At 45.4% G+C, this 16596-nt stretch overlaps 1 protein-coding gene across 2 annotated transcripts in view; it reads left to right on the plus strand.

Annotated features, from left to right (window-relative positions):
• The window catches only part of LOC112224903 (collagen alpha-2(VI) chain), a 45354-nt gene that overhangs the window by 24565 nt on the left and 4193 nt on the right, over positions 1 to 16596 (plus strand). The window contains exons 22-31 of one of the 2 annotated variants that reach the window (XM_042306847.1): positions 748 to 810; positions 2311 to 2361; positions 2459 to 2557; positions 7996 to 8058; positions 8366 to 8401; positions 10828 to 10873; positions 11539 to 11691; positions 11890 to 11984; positions 12075 to 12182; positions 12350 to 12602. In XM_042306847.1, coding sequence (XP_042162781.1) covers positions 748 to 810; positions 2311 to 2361; positions 2459 to 2557; positions 7996 to 8058; positions 8366 to 8401; positions 10828 to 10873; positions 11539 to 11691; positions 11890 to 11984; positions 12075 to 12182; positions 12350 to 12602 — 967 coding nt within the window. The other variant, XM_042306846.1, reaches the window with a different exon arrangement.

The raw sequence follows: 16596 nt of genomic DNA on the forward strand, positions 1-16596 counted from the left end.
GCTACTACTACTACTACTCCTACTATCCTACTTCTACTACTACTGCTACTACTACTACTACTATCCTACTTCTACTACTTCTACTACTACTACTACTCCTACTATCCTACTTCTACTACTACTACTAGTACTACTATCCTACTTCTGCTACTACTACTACTACTCCTACTATCCTACTTCTACTACTACTGCTACTACTACTACTACTATCCTACTTCTACTACTTCTACTACTACTACTACCAGTACTATCCTACTTCTGCTACTACTGGTCTACTATTACTTCTTCTACTACTACTACTACTACTACTATCCTACTTCTACTACTACTAGTACTACTATCCTACTTCTACTACTACTGGTCTACTTCTACTACTACTACTACTACTACTACTACTACTACCCTACTTCTACTACTACTACTAGTACTACTATCCTACTATCCTACTGCTGCTACTCCTGGTCTACTTCTACCACTCTACTCTATTCTATGATATCCTCCTGTTTTGTACCTTTTGTTTAGTCAGAATACATGTTGCCATGTCTACATTTTGAGCATACTGCGACAGTCTTCTTGTCTAAGTAAAGGTTAAATAAATACATCTACATTTCGGGAATTGTTTATTTATTGACGGTAGTCTATACCTATGTATTTCAGTGACTATGACTGCCATGTGGGTATATAATATTGTTCTTTATTTGAATTCTTTATGCATATAGCATTCCGTATGGCATCTCTGTGTTACAGGGAACTGCTGGAGAGCCTGGTGATCCTGGACAGATTGGACCCCATGGAGATCGTGGACCCCAGGTGGGGTTGAGTTATATAGATCCTGGACCAAAGGTGGGGTTGGGTTATAATATAGATCCTGGACCAATGGTAGTGTTGGGTTATATTATAGATCCTGGACCAAAGGTGGGGTTGAGTTATATAGATCCTGGACCAAAGGTGGGGTTGGGTTATATTATAGATCCTGGACCAAAGGTGGGGTTGAGTTATATTATAGATCATGGACCAAAGGTAGTGTTGGGTTATATTATAGATCCTGGACCAAAGGTGGGGTTGAGTTATATAGATCATGGACCAAAGGTAGGGTTGGGTTATATTATAGATCCTGGACCAAAGGTAGGGTTGGGTTATATTATAGATCATGGACCAAAGGTAGTGTTGGGTTATATTATAGATCCTGGACCAAAGGTGGGGTTGAGTTATATAGATCATGGACCAAAGGTAGTGTTGGGTTATATTATAGATCCTGGACCAAAGGTGGGGTTGAGTTATATAGATCCTGGACCAAAGGTAGTGTTGGGTTATATTATAGATCATGGACCAAAGGTAGTGTTGGGTTATATTATAGATCCTGGACCAAAGGTAGTGTTGGGTTATATTATAGATCATGGACCAAAGGTGGGGCTGGGTTATATTATAGATCCTGGACCAAAGGTAGTGTTGGGTTATATTATAGATCATGGACCAAAGGTAGTGTTGGGTTATATTATAGATCCTGGACCAAAGGTAGTGTTGGGTTATATTATAGATCATGGACCAAAGGTGGGATTGGGTTATATTATAGATCCTGGACCAAAGGTAGTGTTGGGTTATATTATAGATCCTGGACCAAAGGTAGTGTTTGGTTATATTATAGATCCTGGACCAAAGCTGGGGTTGAGTTATTTCTTATATAAATCTTGAAAGAGGGAAGGACTACTGGTCAGTAAAGTGGACACACTTCCCACAGTGTACTGTAGTTAGTGGACACTTCCCACAGAGTAATGTAGTTAGTGGACACTTCCCACAGTGTACTGTAGTTAGTGGACACTTCCCACAGTGTACTGTAGTTAGTGGACACTTCCCACAGTGTAATGTAGTTAGTGGACACTTCCCACAGAGTAATGTAGTTAGTGGACACTTCCCACAGTGTACTGTAGTTAGTGGACACTTCCCACAGTGTAATGTAGTTAGTGGACACTTCCCACAGTGTACTGTAGTTAATGGACACTTCCCACAGTGTACTGTAGTTAGTGGACACTTCCCACAGAGTAATGTAGTTAGTGGACACTTCCCACAGAGTAATGTCGTTAGTGGACACTTCCCACAGTGTAATGTAGTTAGTGGACACTTCCCACAGAGTAATGTAGTTAGTGGACACTTCCCACAGAGTACTGTAGTTAATGGACACTTCCCACAGTGTACTGTAGTTAGTGAACACTTCCCACAGTGTACTGTAGTTAATGGACACTTCCCACAGTGTACTGTAGTTAGTGGACACTTCCCAAAGAGTAATGTAGTTAATCTTCTTCTGTGTTTTAGGGTGACAAAGGAAGAGATGGGTTCAACTATCCGGGACTAAGAGGAGAAACGGTACCGTTTGACATTTGACAAGATGAATGTCGTCAGCTCAAGAGTTCACAATACTGTTGTACTGTGATGCTGTTCTGTCTGTTTGTCTGTCTGTCAGGGAGCTATAGGGGACAATGGACGTCCAGGCCCTTGGGGAAGTAGAGGGAATTGTGGTAACAAAGGAGAAGCTGGGATGAAAGGTCCAAACGGTGAACCGGTAAGCTCCAGCTGCTGTCATGAACAGCTGAATATACACTTGGATTAGTTTACATCCATTAACGTGGATGGTTAGCCTAGGATTTGCTTTGGTAGTTGCCAAGCCTGAGATAAATATTCTTGAGAACTGAGTCAGTGTTCTGAAGATGTCTATGTATGCTGTGGACTCAACACTACACGTCAGCTACCACAGCAAGTGAAATGACTGCAACACTTAACAAAGATCTGCAGTCAGTTTCAGAATGGGTGCCAAGAAATAAGTTAGTCCTAATTTAGTGAAATCATTCACTAAACACCAAACCTCAACTAAATCTTGTAATAAATCATTTAGAAATTGAGCAAGTTGAGGAGACTAAACTGCTTGGAGTAACCCTGGATTGTAAACTGTCATGGTCAAAACATATTGTCGGTCTATAATAAAATGCTGCTCTGCCTTCTTAACAACATTATCAACAAGGCAGGTCATACAGGCCCTAGTTTCTACCTTCTTAACAACATTATCAACAAGGCAGGTCCTACAGGCCCTAGTTTCTACCTTCTTAACAACACTATCAACAAGGCAGGTCCTACAGGCCCTAGTTTCTACCTTCTTAACAACACTATCAACAAGGCAGGTCCTACAGGCCCTAGTTTCTACCTTCTTAACAACACTATCAACAAGGCAGGTCCTACAGGCCCTAGTTTCTACCTTCTTAACAGCACTATCAACAAGGCAGGTCCTACAGGTCCTAGTTTCTACCTTCTTAACAACAAGGCAGGTCCTAGTTTCTACCTTCTTAACAGCACTATCAACAAGGAAGGTCCTAGTTTCTACCTTCTTAACAGCACTATCAACAAGGCAGGTCCTACAGGTCCTAGTTTCTACCTTCTTAACAGCGCTATCAACAAGGCAGGTCCTACAGGCCCTAGTTTCTACCTTCTTAACAACATTATCAACAAGGCAGGTCCTACAGGTCCTAGTTTCTACCTTCTTAACAGCACTATCAACAAGGCAGGTCCTAGTTTCTACCTTCTTAACAGCACTATCAACAAGGCAGGTCCTAGTTTCTACCTTCTTAACAGCACTATCAACAAGGCAGGTCCTACAGGTCCTAGTTTCTACCTTCTTAACAGCACTATCAACAAGGCAGGTCCTACAGGTCCTAGTTTCTACCTTCTTAACAACACTATCAACAAGGCAGGTCCTACAGGTCCTAGTTTCTACCTTCTTAACAACATTATCAACAAGGCAGGTCCTACAGGTCCTAGTTTCTACCTTCTTAACAGCACTATCAACAAGGCAGGTCCTACAGGTCCTAGTTTCTACCTTCTTAACAGCACTATCAACAAGGCAGGTCCTACAGGCCCTAGTTTCTACCTTCTTAACAACACTATCAACAAGGCAGGTCCTACAGGCCCTAGTTTCTACCTTCTTAACAGCACTATCAACAAGGCAGGTCCTACAGGTCCTAGTTTCTACCTTCTTAACAACAAGGCAGGTCCTACAGGTCCTAGTTTCTACCTTCTTAACAGCACTATCAACAAGGCAGGTCCTACAGGTCCTAGTTTCTACCTTCTTAACAATACTATCAACAAGGCAGGTCCTACAGGTCCTAGTTTCTACCTTCTTAACAGCACTATCAACAAGGCAGGTCCTACAGGTCCTAGTTTCTACCTTCTTAACAACAAGGCAGGTCCTACAGGCCCTAGTTTCTACCTTCTTAACAACATTATCAACAAGGCAGGTCCTACAGGCCCTAGTTTCTACCTTCTTAACAGCACTATCAACAAGGCAGGTCCTACAGGTCCTAGTTTCTACCTTCTTAACAGCACTATCAACAAGGCAGGTCCTAGTTTCTACCTTCTTAACAGCACTATCAACAAGGCAGGTCCTAGTTTCTACCTTCTTAACAGCACTATCAACAAGGCAGGTCCTAGTTTCTACCTTCTTAACAGCACTATCAACAAGGCAGGTCCTACAGGTCCTAGTTTCTACCTTCTTAACAGCGCTATCAACAAGGCAGGTCCTACAGGCCCTAGTTTCTACCTTCTTAACAACACTATCAACAAGGCAGGTCCTACAGGCCCTAGTTTTTACCTTCTTAACAGCACTATCAACAAGGCAGGTCCTACAGGCCCTAGTTTCTACCTTCTTAACAACAAGGCAGGTCCTAGTTTCTACCTTCTTAACAGCACTATCAACAAGGAAGGTCCTAGTTTCTACCTTCTTAACAGCACTATCAACAAGGCAGGTCCTACAGGTCCTAGTTTCTACCTTCTTAACAGCGCTATCAACAAGGCAGGTCCTACAGGCCCTAGTTTCTACCTTCTTAACAACATTATCAACAAGGCAGGTCCTACAGGTCCTAGTTTCTACCTTCTTAACAGCACTATCAACAAGGCAGGTCCTAGTTTCTACCTTCTTAACAGCACTATCAACAAGGCAGGTCCTAGTTTCTACCTTCTTAACAGCACTATCAACAAGGCAGGTCCTACAGGTCCTAGTTTCTACCTTCTTAACAGCACTATCAACAAGGCAGGTCCTACAGGTCCTAGTTTCTACCTTCTTAACAACACTATCAACAAGGCAGGTCCTACAGGTCCTAGTTTCTACCTTCTTAACAACATTATCAACAAGGCAGGTCCTACAGGTCCTAGTTTCTACCTTCTTAACAGCACTATCAACAAGGCAGGTCCTACAGGTCCTAGTTTCTACCTTCTTAACAGCACTATCAACAAGGCAGGTCCTACAGGCCCTAGTTTCTACCTTCTTAACAACACTATCAACAAGGCAGGTCCTACAGGCCCTAGTTTCTACCTTCTTAACAGCACTATCAACAAGGCAGGTCCTACAGGTCCTAGTTTCTACCTTCTTAACAACAAGGCAGGTCCTACAGGTCCTAGTTTCTACCTTCTTAACAGCACTATCAACAAGGCAGGTCCTACAGGTCCTAGTTTCTACCTTCTTAACAATACTATCAACAAGGCAGGTCCTACAGGTCCTAGTTTCTACCTTCTTAACAGCACTATCAACAAGGCAGGTCCTACAGGTCCTAGTTTCTACCTTCTTAACAACAAGGCAGGTCCTACAGGCCCTAGTTTCTACCTTCTTAACAGCACTATCAACAAGGCAGGTCCTACAGGTCCTAGTTTCTACCTTCTTAACAGCACTATCAACAAGGCAGGTCCTAGTTTCTACCTTCTTAACAGCACTATCAACAAGGCAGGTCCTAGTTTCTACCTTCTTAACAGCACTATCAACAAGGCAGGTCCTAGTTTCTACCTTCTTAACAGCACTATCAACAAGGCAGGTCCTAGTTTCTACCTTCTTAACAGCACTATCAACAAGGCAGGTCCTACAGGTCCTAGTTTCTACCTTCTTAACAGCGCTATCAACAAGGCAGGTCCTACAGGCCCTAGTTTCTACCTTCTTAACAACATTATCAACAAGGCAGGTCCTACAGGTCCTAGTTTCTACCTTCTTAACAGCACTATCAACAAGGCAGGTCCTACAGGTCCTAGTTTCTACCTTCTTAACAATACTATCAACAAGGCAGGTCCTACAGGTCCTAGTTTCTACCTTCTTAACAGCACTATCAACAAGGCAGGTCCTACAGGTCCTAGTTTCTACCTTCTTAACAACAAGGCAGGTCCTACAGGCCCTAGTTTCTACCTTCTTAACAACATTATCAACAAGGCAGGTCCTACAGGCCCTAGTTTCTACCTTCTTAACAGCACTATCAACAAGGCAGGTCCTACAGGTCCTAGTTTCTACCTTCTTAACAGCACTATCAACAAGGCAGGTCCTAGTTTCTACCTTCTTAACAGCACTATCAACAAGGCAGGTCCTAGTTTCTACCTTCTTAACAGCACTATCAACAAGGCAGGTCCTACAGGTCCTAGTTTCTACCTTCTTAACAGCACTATCAACAAGGCAGGTCCTACAGGTCCTAGTTTCTACCTTCTTAACAACACTATCAACAAGGCAGGTCCTACAGGCCCTAGTTTCTACCTTCTTAACAACACTATCAACAAGGCAGGTCCTACAGGTCCTAGTTTCTACCTTCTTAACAGCACTATCAACAAGGCAGGTCCTACAGGTCCTAGTTTCTACCTTCTTAACAGCACTATCAACAAGGCAGGTCCTACAGGTCCTAGTTTCTACCTTCTTAACAACATTATCAACAAGGCAGGTCCTACAGGTCCTAGTTTTGTGGCACCTGGACTACTGTTCAGTCGTGTGGTCAGGTAACACAAAAAGGGACTTAGGAATATTCCAGTTGGTTCAGAACAGGGCAGCACGGCTGGCCCTTAGATGTACACAGAGAGCTAATATTAATACTATGCATGTCAATCTCTCCTGGCTCAAAGTAGAGGAGAGATTGACTTCATCACTACTTGTATTTATGAGAGGTATTGGCATGTTGAATACATAGAGCTGTCTGTCTAAATTACTAGCACACAGCTCAGACACCCATGCATACCCCACAAGACATGCCACCAGAGGTCTCTTCACAGTCCCCAAGTCCAGAACAGACTCTGGGAGGCACACAGTACTACATAGAACCATGACTACATGGAACTCTATTCCACATCAGGTAACTGATGCAGCAGTAGAATCAGATTTAAAAAACAGGTAAAAATACACCTGATGGAACAGCGGGGACTGTGAAGAGACACAAACAGGCACAGACACACACGCTAGCACACAAACTCTACACAGACAGAATGGTGGTATTATAAACGTTGTATTTAAAGATATGTACTAATGTAATAATGTTACATGTACTGTTTGACTTGATTCAATTCATTTGTTTGGAGGAAGAGCTAATGAGGATCCTTAATAAATACTACGTCATGCAATTTGTGCAATATGTTAGGAATGTTGTGCTTAAGATCCCAGAGTGCATCTTTAATAGGTGAAGTCCAGGGTCACCTTGGCAGCTGCTAACCTTAGAGCATTCTGGAAGGAAGGAATCAGTGCTCTAAAGAGGTGAAGTCCAGGGTCACCTTGGCAGCTGCTAACCTTAGAGCATTCTGGAAGGAAGGAATCAGTGCTCTAAAGAGGTGAAGTCCAGGGTTACCTTGGCAGCTGCTAACCTAGAGCATTCTGGAAGGAAGGAATCAGTGCTCTAAAGAGGTGAAGTCCAGGGTCACCTTGGCAGCTGCTAACCTTAGAGCATTCTGGAAGGAAGGAATCAGTGCTCTAAAGAGGTGAAGTCCAGGGTTACCTTGGCAGCTGCTAACCTAGAGCATTCTGGAAGGAAGGAATCAGTTCTCTAAAGAGGTGAAGTCCAGGGTTACCTTGGCAGCTGCTAACCTAGAGCATTCTGGATGGAAGGAATCAGTGCTCTAAAGAACATGTTTGTGTTCTATTCTTGAGAAGTGGTGAGCTAACCCAGCTGAGTAACATGTGTTTGGGCTCACTGAAGAACCTGTCTTTGTGTTATTGTTGTCCAGGGACATCCAGGTCAACAGGGAGTGAATGGGAGGAGAGGATCCAGAGGAGGCCCTGGAGCTCCTGTAAGTATACTACCACAGGACACATCACCGGCTGCCTGCGTTACTCTGACTCTGATCAGACAGCAGAAGAACATTTTACTTCATTTTTATTGATCCTTTATTTAACTAGGCAAGTCAGTTAAGAACTAATTCTTATTTACGATGACGGCCTAGGAACAGTGGGTTACTGCCTTGTTCAGGGGCAGAACGACAGATTTTTACCTTGTCAGTTCAGGGATTCGATCGAGCAACCTTTCGGTTACTGGCCCAACACTAAGCTACCTGCCGCCCCAATGTCTGTTTACCGATCGGTACATTTTTCTTACAGGGTAATCCTGGACCAGAGGGAGACCCTGGCCTTTCTGTAAGTCAACTGTATAAACTTTATATTAAAAACATCATGATATGAAGAGATTCAATCTGTTCCTATCGTGTCATATCCGATGAATAATACTACTGATCAATAATACTACTGATCTGATCCTATAGTGTCATATCCGATGAATAATACTACTGATCAATAATACTACTGATCTGATCCTATAGTGGCATATCTGATCAATAATACTACTGATCAATAATACTACTGATCTGATCCTATAGTGTCATATCCGATGAATAATACTACTGATCAATAATACTACTGATCTGATCCTATAGTGTCATACAGTGCCTTGCGAAAGTATTCGGCCCCCTTGAACTTTGCGACCTTTTGACACATTTCAGGCTTCAAAACATAAAGATATAAAACTGTATTTTTTTGTGAAGAATCAACAACAAGTGGGACACAATCATGAAGTGGAACGACATTTATTGGATATTTCAAACTTTTTTAACAAATCAAAAACTGAAAAATTGGGCGTGCAAAATTATTCAGCCCCCTTAAGTTAATACTTTGTAGCGCCACCTTTTGCTGCGATTACAGCTGTAAGTCACTTGGGGTATGTCTCTATCAGTTTTGCACATCGAGAGACTGAAAATTTTTCCCATTCCTCCTTGCAAAACAGCTCGAGCTCAGTGAGGTTGGATGGAGAGCATTTGTGAACAGCAGTTTTCAGTTCTTTCCACAGATTCTCGATTGGATTCAGGTCTGGACTTTGACTTGGCCATTCTAACACCTGGATATGTTTATTTTTGAACCATTCCATTGTAGATTTTGCTTTATGTTTTGGATCATTGTCTTGTTGGAAGACAAATCTCCGTCCCAGTCTCAGGTCTTTTGCAGACTCCATCAGGTTTTCTTCCAGAATGGTCCTGTATTTGGCTCCATCCATCTTCCCATCAATTTTAACCATCTTCCCTGTCCCTGCTGAAGAAAAGCAGGCCCAAACCATGATGCTGCCACCACCATGTTTGACAGTGGGGATGGTGTGTTCAGGGTGATGAGCTGTGTTGCTTTTACGCCAAACATAACGTTTTGCATTGTTGCCAAAAAGTTCAATTTTGGTTTCATCTGACCTGAGCACCTTCTTCCACATGTTTGGTGTGTCTCCCAGGTGGCTTGTGGCAAACTTTAAACGACACTTTTTATGGATATCTTTAAGAAATGGCTTTCTTCTTGCCACTCTTCCATAAAGGCCAGACTTGTGCAATATACGACTGATTGTTGTCCTATGGACAGAGTCTCCCACCTCAGCTGTAGATCTCTGCAGTTCATCCAGAGTGATCATGGGCCTCTTGGCTGCATCTCTGATCAGTCTTCTCCTTGTATGAGCTGAAAGTTTAGAGGGACGGCCAGGTCTTGGTAGATTTGCAGTGGTCTGATACTCCTTCCATTTCAATATTATCACTTGCACAGTGCTCCTTGGGATGGTTAAAGCTTGGGAAATCTTTTTGTATCCAAATCCGGCTTTAAACTTCTTCACAACAGTATCTCGGACCTGCCTGGTGTGTTCCTTGTTCTTCATGATGCTCTCTGCGCTTTTAACGGACCTCTGAGACTATCACAGTGCAGGTGCATTTATACGGAGACTTGATTACACACAGGTGGATTGTATTTATCATCATTAGTCATTTAGGTCAACATTGAATCATTCAGAGATCCTCACTCAACTTCTGGAGAGAGTTTGCTGCACTGAAAGTAAAGGGGCTGAATAATTTTGCACGCCCAATTTTTCAGTTTTTGATTTGTTAAAAAAGTTTGAAATATCCAATAAATGTCATTCCACTTCATGATTGTGTCCCACTTGTTGTTGATTCTTTACAAAAAAATACAGTTTTTATCTTTATGTTTGAAGCCTGAAATGTGGCAAAAGGTCGCAAAGTTCAAGGGTGGCCGAATACTTTCGCAAGGCACTGTATCTGATTAATCAAATCAAAGTTTATTTGTTACATGCACCGATTACAACAGGTGTAGACCTTACAGTGAAATGCTCATTTACAAGCCCTCACCAACAATGCAGTTTTAAGAACCCCCCCCTCTCCCAAAAAAGTAAGAGATAAGAATAACAAATCTTTAAAGAGCAGCAGTAAATAACATATCAGTGAAGACACTTGCCAGTTGGTCAGTGAATGCTCGGAGTACACATCCTGGTAATCCGTCTGGCCCTGCGGCCTTGTGAATGTTGACCTGTTTAAAGGTCTTACTCACATCGGCTGCGGAGAGCGTGATCACACAGTCGTCCGGAACAGCTGGTGCTCTCATGCATAATAATACTACTGACCTGTTCCTGTTCCTGTTGTGTCTGTTTGTGTTTGTTTATAATACTGATCTGCTTTGATTTAGGACTGTGATGTTATGAGCTACATCAGAGAGACATGTGGTTGTTGTGGTAAGTGATGATGATTTAGGACTGTGATGTTATGAGCTACATCAGAGAGACATGTGGTTGTTGTGGTAAGTGATGATGACTTAGGACTGTGATGTCATGTGGTAGTGATGATGACTTAGGACTGTGATGTCATGTGGTAAGTGGTGATGATTTAGGACTGTGATGTCATGTGGTAGTGATGATGACTTAGGACTGTGATGTCATGTGGTTGTTGTGGTAAGTGATGATGACTTAGGACTGTGATGTCATGTGGTTGTTGTGGTAAGTGATGATGACTTAGGACTGTAATGTCATGTGGTAAGTGATGATGATTTAGGACTGTGATGTCATGTGGTTGTTGTGGTAAGTGATGATGATTTAGGACTGTGATGTCATGTGGTAGTGATGATGACTTAGGACTGTGATGTCATGTGGTAAGTGGTGATGATTTAGGACTGTGATGTCATGTGGTAGTGATGATGACTTAGGACTGTGATGTCATGTGGTTGTTGTGGTAAGTGATGATGACTTAGGACTGTGATGTCATGTGGTTGTTGTGGTAAGTGATGATGATATCCAGGTATGTAGTCTTCTATGTGTAGATACGCCAAATGAAATTTCCCCTCGAGGGACAATAACATTGTATTGAATTGACAGACATTTTGGTGGCTATGATATGTATGAAGATTTAAAACCGTGCAAGTTTCCAATGCTGCTCCTAATCCATCCTGTTTCTGTGTTGTCCCTGCAGACTGTGAGAAGAGATGCGGGGCGCTGGACATTGTGTTTGTGATTGACAGCTCAGAGTCAGTGGGTCTGACCAACTTCACCCTGGAGAAGAACTTTGTCATCAACACCATCAACAGGCTGGGATCCATGGCAACACACCCACATTCAGAGACAGGTACAAGAATACCTCTTTAGGTACAGCCCTTTCTAACTACCTGTGTGACAGACTGGTTTAAAACCTGCATGGGTCTGCTGAGCTAAAGCCTGAGCAATAAAGTCTCATGGATGATGACTCATCACATCAGCATGGTTCACCAAACCACTTCTGGTTCCCATGTACAGACATTCTCATAGATCCCTCTTCTCTCCTCAGGAACCAGGGTTGGTGTTGTGCAGTACAGTCACAACGGGACATTCGAGGCCATTCGACTTAATGACTCCAACATAGACTCCATCTCTGCCTTCAAGGTCCGTGTAGCTGGTTCAGTGACTGGCATTACTCCGCAAGCTAATGCTTTTAGCTCAGCAGGCTTAACAGTCTCCATCTCTGACTTGCAGGTGGCTGTGAAGAACCTCCAGTGGATAGCCGGGGGCACCTGGACTCCCTCCGCTCTGAAGTTTGCCTATGACCACCTGATCAGGGACAGCCGGCGGACCAGAGCCAAGGTGTGCTGTGAACCACTTAGCCAGCCTATGATTATGTCTGTTCTTGCTATATAGTATCTATGGGTCTGAGGCCTGGCTAAATAATCTGTAACATGGTCGCTGCTGCCCCCATGTGGATGGGAAAGTGAACTCTGTCTTGCTGTGGCCTAACACTCCATTCTTAACAGGTGTCGGTCGTGGTCATCACGGACGGACGCTTCGACCCGCGGGATGATGACTCTCTGCTGACCTACCTCTGCGACGACCCCAGCGTGGATGTGAACGCCATCGGGGTCGGGGATATGTTCGGCCGGGAGGGACAGCACGAGAGCCTCGAGTCCATCGCATGCCAGAGGCATGATCGCGTGACGGGGATGACACGTTTCGCTGACCTGGTGGCAGATAACTTTATAGACAGGATGGAGTCGGTGCTCTGCCCCGGTGAGACTATTATTAATATAAACGTATCTCCTAAAGCAAGAGATGGTGTCTTTAGACATGTCAATATTGGCCTCCCGAGTGGCGCAGCGGTCTACGACACTGCATCGCAATGCTTGAGGCGTCACTACAGACCCAGGTTCGACCTCGGGCTGTGTCGCAGCCGGCCGCGACCGGGAGACCCATGAAGCAGTGCACAATTGGCCCAGCACGGTCCGGGTTAGGGGAGGGTTTGGCTGCATGTTCTTGTCCCATCGCGCTCTAGTGACTCCTGTGGAAGTCCGGACGCATGCACGAAACGGTCGCCAGTTCTACGGTGTATTAGACTGGCTTCTGGACTAAGTCAGCAATGTGTCAAGAAGCAGTGTGACTTGGCAGGGTCGTGTTTCGGAGGATGCATGGCTCTCGACCTTCGCCTCTCCCGATTCCATACGGGAGTAGCAGCGTTTTGACAGACTAACTACATGTTGGATATCATGAAATTGAGGAGAAAAAGTAGTAAAACTATAATAAAACACGTCAACATCCTCGTGTTGTACTGACCTCAGACTGGTGTTGTACTGACCTCAGACTGGTGTTGTACTGACCATTGGTGGTGAGCCTCAGACTGGTGTTGTACTGACCATTGGTGGTGAGCCTCAGACTGGTGTTGTACTGACCATTGGTGGTGAGCCTCAGACTGGTGTTGTACTGACCTCAGACTGGTGTTCTACTGACCATTGGTGGTGAGCCTCAGACTGGTGTTGTACAGACCATTGGTGGTGAGCCTCAGACTGGTGTTGTACTGACCTCAGACTGGTGTTGTACTGACCTCAGACTGGTGTTGTACTGACCTCAGACTGGTGTTGTACTGACTGGTGTTGTACTGACCATTGGTGGTGAGCCTCAGACTGGTGTTGTACTGACCATTGGTGGTGAGCCTCAGACTGGTGTTGTACTGACCTCAGACTGGTGTTGTACTGACCATTGGTGGTGAGCCTCAGACTGGTGTTGTACTGACCATTGGTGGTGAGCCTCAGACTGGTGTTGTACTGACCATTGGTGGTGAGCCTCAGACTGGTGTTGTACTGACCATTGGTGGTGAGCCTCAGACTGGTGTTGTACTGACCATTGGTGGTGAGCCTCAGACTGGTGTTGTTCTGACCTCAGACTGGTGTTGTACTGACCATTGGTGGTGAGCCTCAGACTGGTGTTGTACTGACCATTGGTGGTGAGCCTCAGACTGGTGTTGTAATGACCATTGGTGGTGTGCCTCAGACTGGTGTTGTACTGACCATTGGTGGTGAGCCTCAGACTGGTGTTGTACTGACCATTGGTGGTGAGCCTCAGACTCGTGTTGTACTGATCTCAGACTGGTGTTGTACTGACCATTGGTGGTGAGCCTCAGACTGGTGTTGTACTGACCATTGGTGGTGAGCCTCAGACTGGTGTTGTACTGACCTCAGACTGGTGTTGTACTGACTATTGGTGGTGAGCCTCAGACTGGTGTTGCACTGACCATTGGTGGTGAGCCTCAGACTGGTGTTGTACTGACCATTGGTGGTGAGCCTCAGACTGGTGTTGTACTGACCTCAGACTGGTGTTGTACTGACCTCAGACTGGTGTTGTACTGACCTCAGACTGGTGTTGTACTGACCTCAGACTGGTGTTGTACTGACCTCAGACTGGTGTTGTATTGACTGGTGTTGTACTGACCATGGTTGGTGAGCCTCAGACTGGTGTTTTACTGACCATTGGTGGTGAGCCTCAGACTGGTGTTGTACTGACCATTGGTGGTGAGCCTCAGACTGGTGTTGTACTGACCATTGGTGGTGAGCCTCAGACTGGTGTTGTACTGACCATTGGTGGTGAGCCTCAGACTGGTGTTGTACTGACCATTGGTGGTGAGCCTCAGACTGGTGTTGTACTGACCATTGGTGGTGAGCCTCAGACTGGTGTTGTACTGACCATTGGTGGTGAGCCTCAGACTGGTGTTGTACTGACCATTGGTGGTGAGCCTCAGACTGGTGTTGTACTGACCATTGGTGGTGAGCCTCAGACTGGTGTTGTACTGACCATTGGTGGTGAGCCTCAGACTGGTGTTGTACTGACCATTGGTGGTGAGCCTCAGACTGGTGTTGTACTGACCTCAGACTGGTGTTGTGCTGACCATTGGTGGTGAGCCTCAGACTGGTGTTGTACTGACCATTGGCGGTGAGCCTCAGACTGGTGTTGTACTGACCATTGGTGGTGAGCCTCAGACTGGTGTTGTACTGACCATTGGTGGTGAGCCTCAGACTGGTGTTGTACTGACCATTGGTGGTGAGCCTCAGACTCGTGTTGTACTGACCTCAGACTGGTGTTGTACTGACCATTGGTGGTGAGCCTCAGACTGGTGTTGTACTGACCATTGGTGGTGAGCCTCAGACTGGTGTTGTACTGATCATTGGTGGTGAGCCTCAGACTGGTGTTGTACTGACCATTGGTGGTGAGCCTCAGACTGGTGTTGTTCTGACCTCAGACTGGTGTTGTACTGACCATTGGTGGTGAGCCTCAGACTGGTGTTGTACTGATCATTGGTGGTGAGCCTCAGACTGGTGTTGTACTGACCATTGGTGGTGAGCCTCAGACTGGTGTTGTACTGACCATTGGTGGTGAGCCTCAGACTGGTGTTGTACTGACCTCAGACTGGTGTTGTGCTGACCATTGGTGGTGAGCCTCAGACTGGTGTTGTACTGACCATTGGCGGTGAGCCTCAGACTGGTGTTGTACTGACCATTGGTGGTGAGCCTCAGACTGGTGTTGTACTGACCATTGGTGGTGAGCCTCAGACTGGTGTTGTACTGACCATTGGTGGTGAGCCTCAGACTGGTGTTGTAATGACCATTGGTGGTGTGCCTCAGACTGGTGTTGTACTGACCATTGGTGGTGAGCCTCAGACTGGTGTTGTACTGACCATTGGTGGTGAGCCTCAGACTCGTGTTGTACTGATCTCAGACTGGTGTTATACTGACCATTGGTGGTGAGCCTCAGACTGGTGTTGTACTGACCATTGGTGGTGAGCCTCAGACTGGTGTTGTACTGACCTCAGACTGGTGTTGTACTGACCAATGGTGGTGAGCCTCAGACTGGTGTTGTACTGACCATTGGTGGTGAGCCTCAGACTGGTGTTGTACTGACCTCAGACTGGTGTTGTACTGACTATTGGTGGTGAGCCTCAGACTGGTGTTGCACTGACCATTGGTGGTGAGCCTCAGACTGGTGTTGTACTGACCATTGGTGGTGAGCCTCAGACTGGTGTTGTACTGACCTCAGACTGGTGTTGTACTGACCTCAGACTGGTGTTGTACTGACCTCAGACTGGTGTTGTACTGACCTCAGACTGGTGTTGTATTGACTGGTGTTGTACTGACCATGGTTGGTGAGCCTCAGACTGGTGTTGTACTGACCATTGGTGGTGAGCCTCAGACTGGTGTTGTACTGACCATTGGTGGTGAGCCATCCTCAGACTGGTGTTGTACAGACCATTGGTGGTGAGCCTCAGACTGGTGTTGTACTGACCTCAGACTGGTGTTGTACTGACCTCAGACTGGTGTTGTACTGACCTCAGACTGGTGTTGTACTGACTGGTGTTGTACTGACCATTGGTGGTGAGCCTCAGACTGGTGTTGTACTGACCATTGGTGGTGAGCCTCAGACTGGTGTTGTACTGACCTCAGACTGGTGTTGTACTGACCATTGGTGGTGAGCCTCAGACTGGTGTTGTACTGACCATTGGTGGTGAGCCTCAGACTGGTGTTGTACTGACCATTGGTGGTGAGCCTCAGACTGGTGTTGTACTGACCATTGGTGGTGAGCCTCAGACTGGTGTTGTACTGACCATTGGTGGTGAGCCTCAGACTGGTGTTGTTCTGACCTCAGACTGGTGTTGTACTGACCATTGGTGGTGAGCCTCAGACTGGTGTTGTACTGACCATTGGTGGTGAGCCTCAGACTGGTGTTGTAATGACCATTGGTG

The sequence above is a fragment of the Oncorhynchus tshawytscha genome, linkage group LG26 (assembly GCF_018296145.1).
Source record: "Oncorhynchus tshawytscha isolate Ot180627B linkage group LG26, Otsh_v2.0, whole genome shotgun sequence".
NCBI classification, from domain to species: Eukaryota; Metazoa; Chordata; class Actinopteri; order Salmoniformes; family Salmonidae; genus Oncorhynchus; species Oncorhynchus tshawytscha.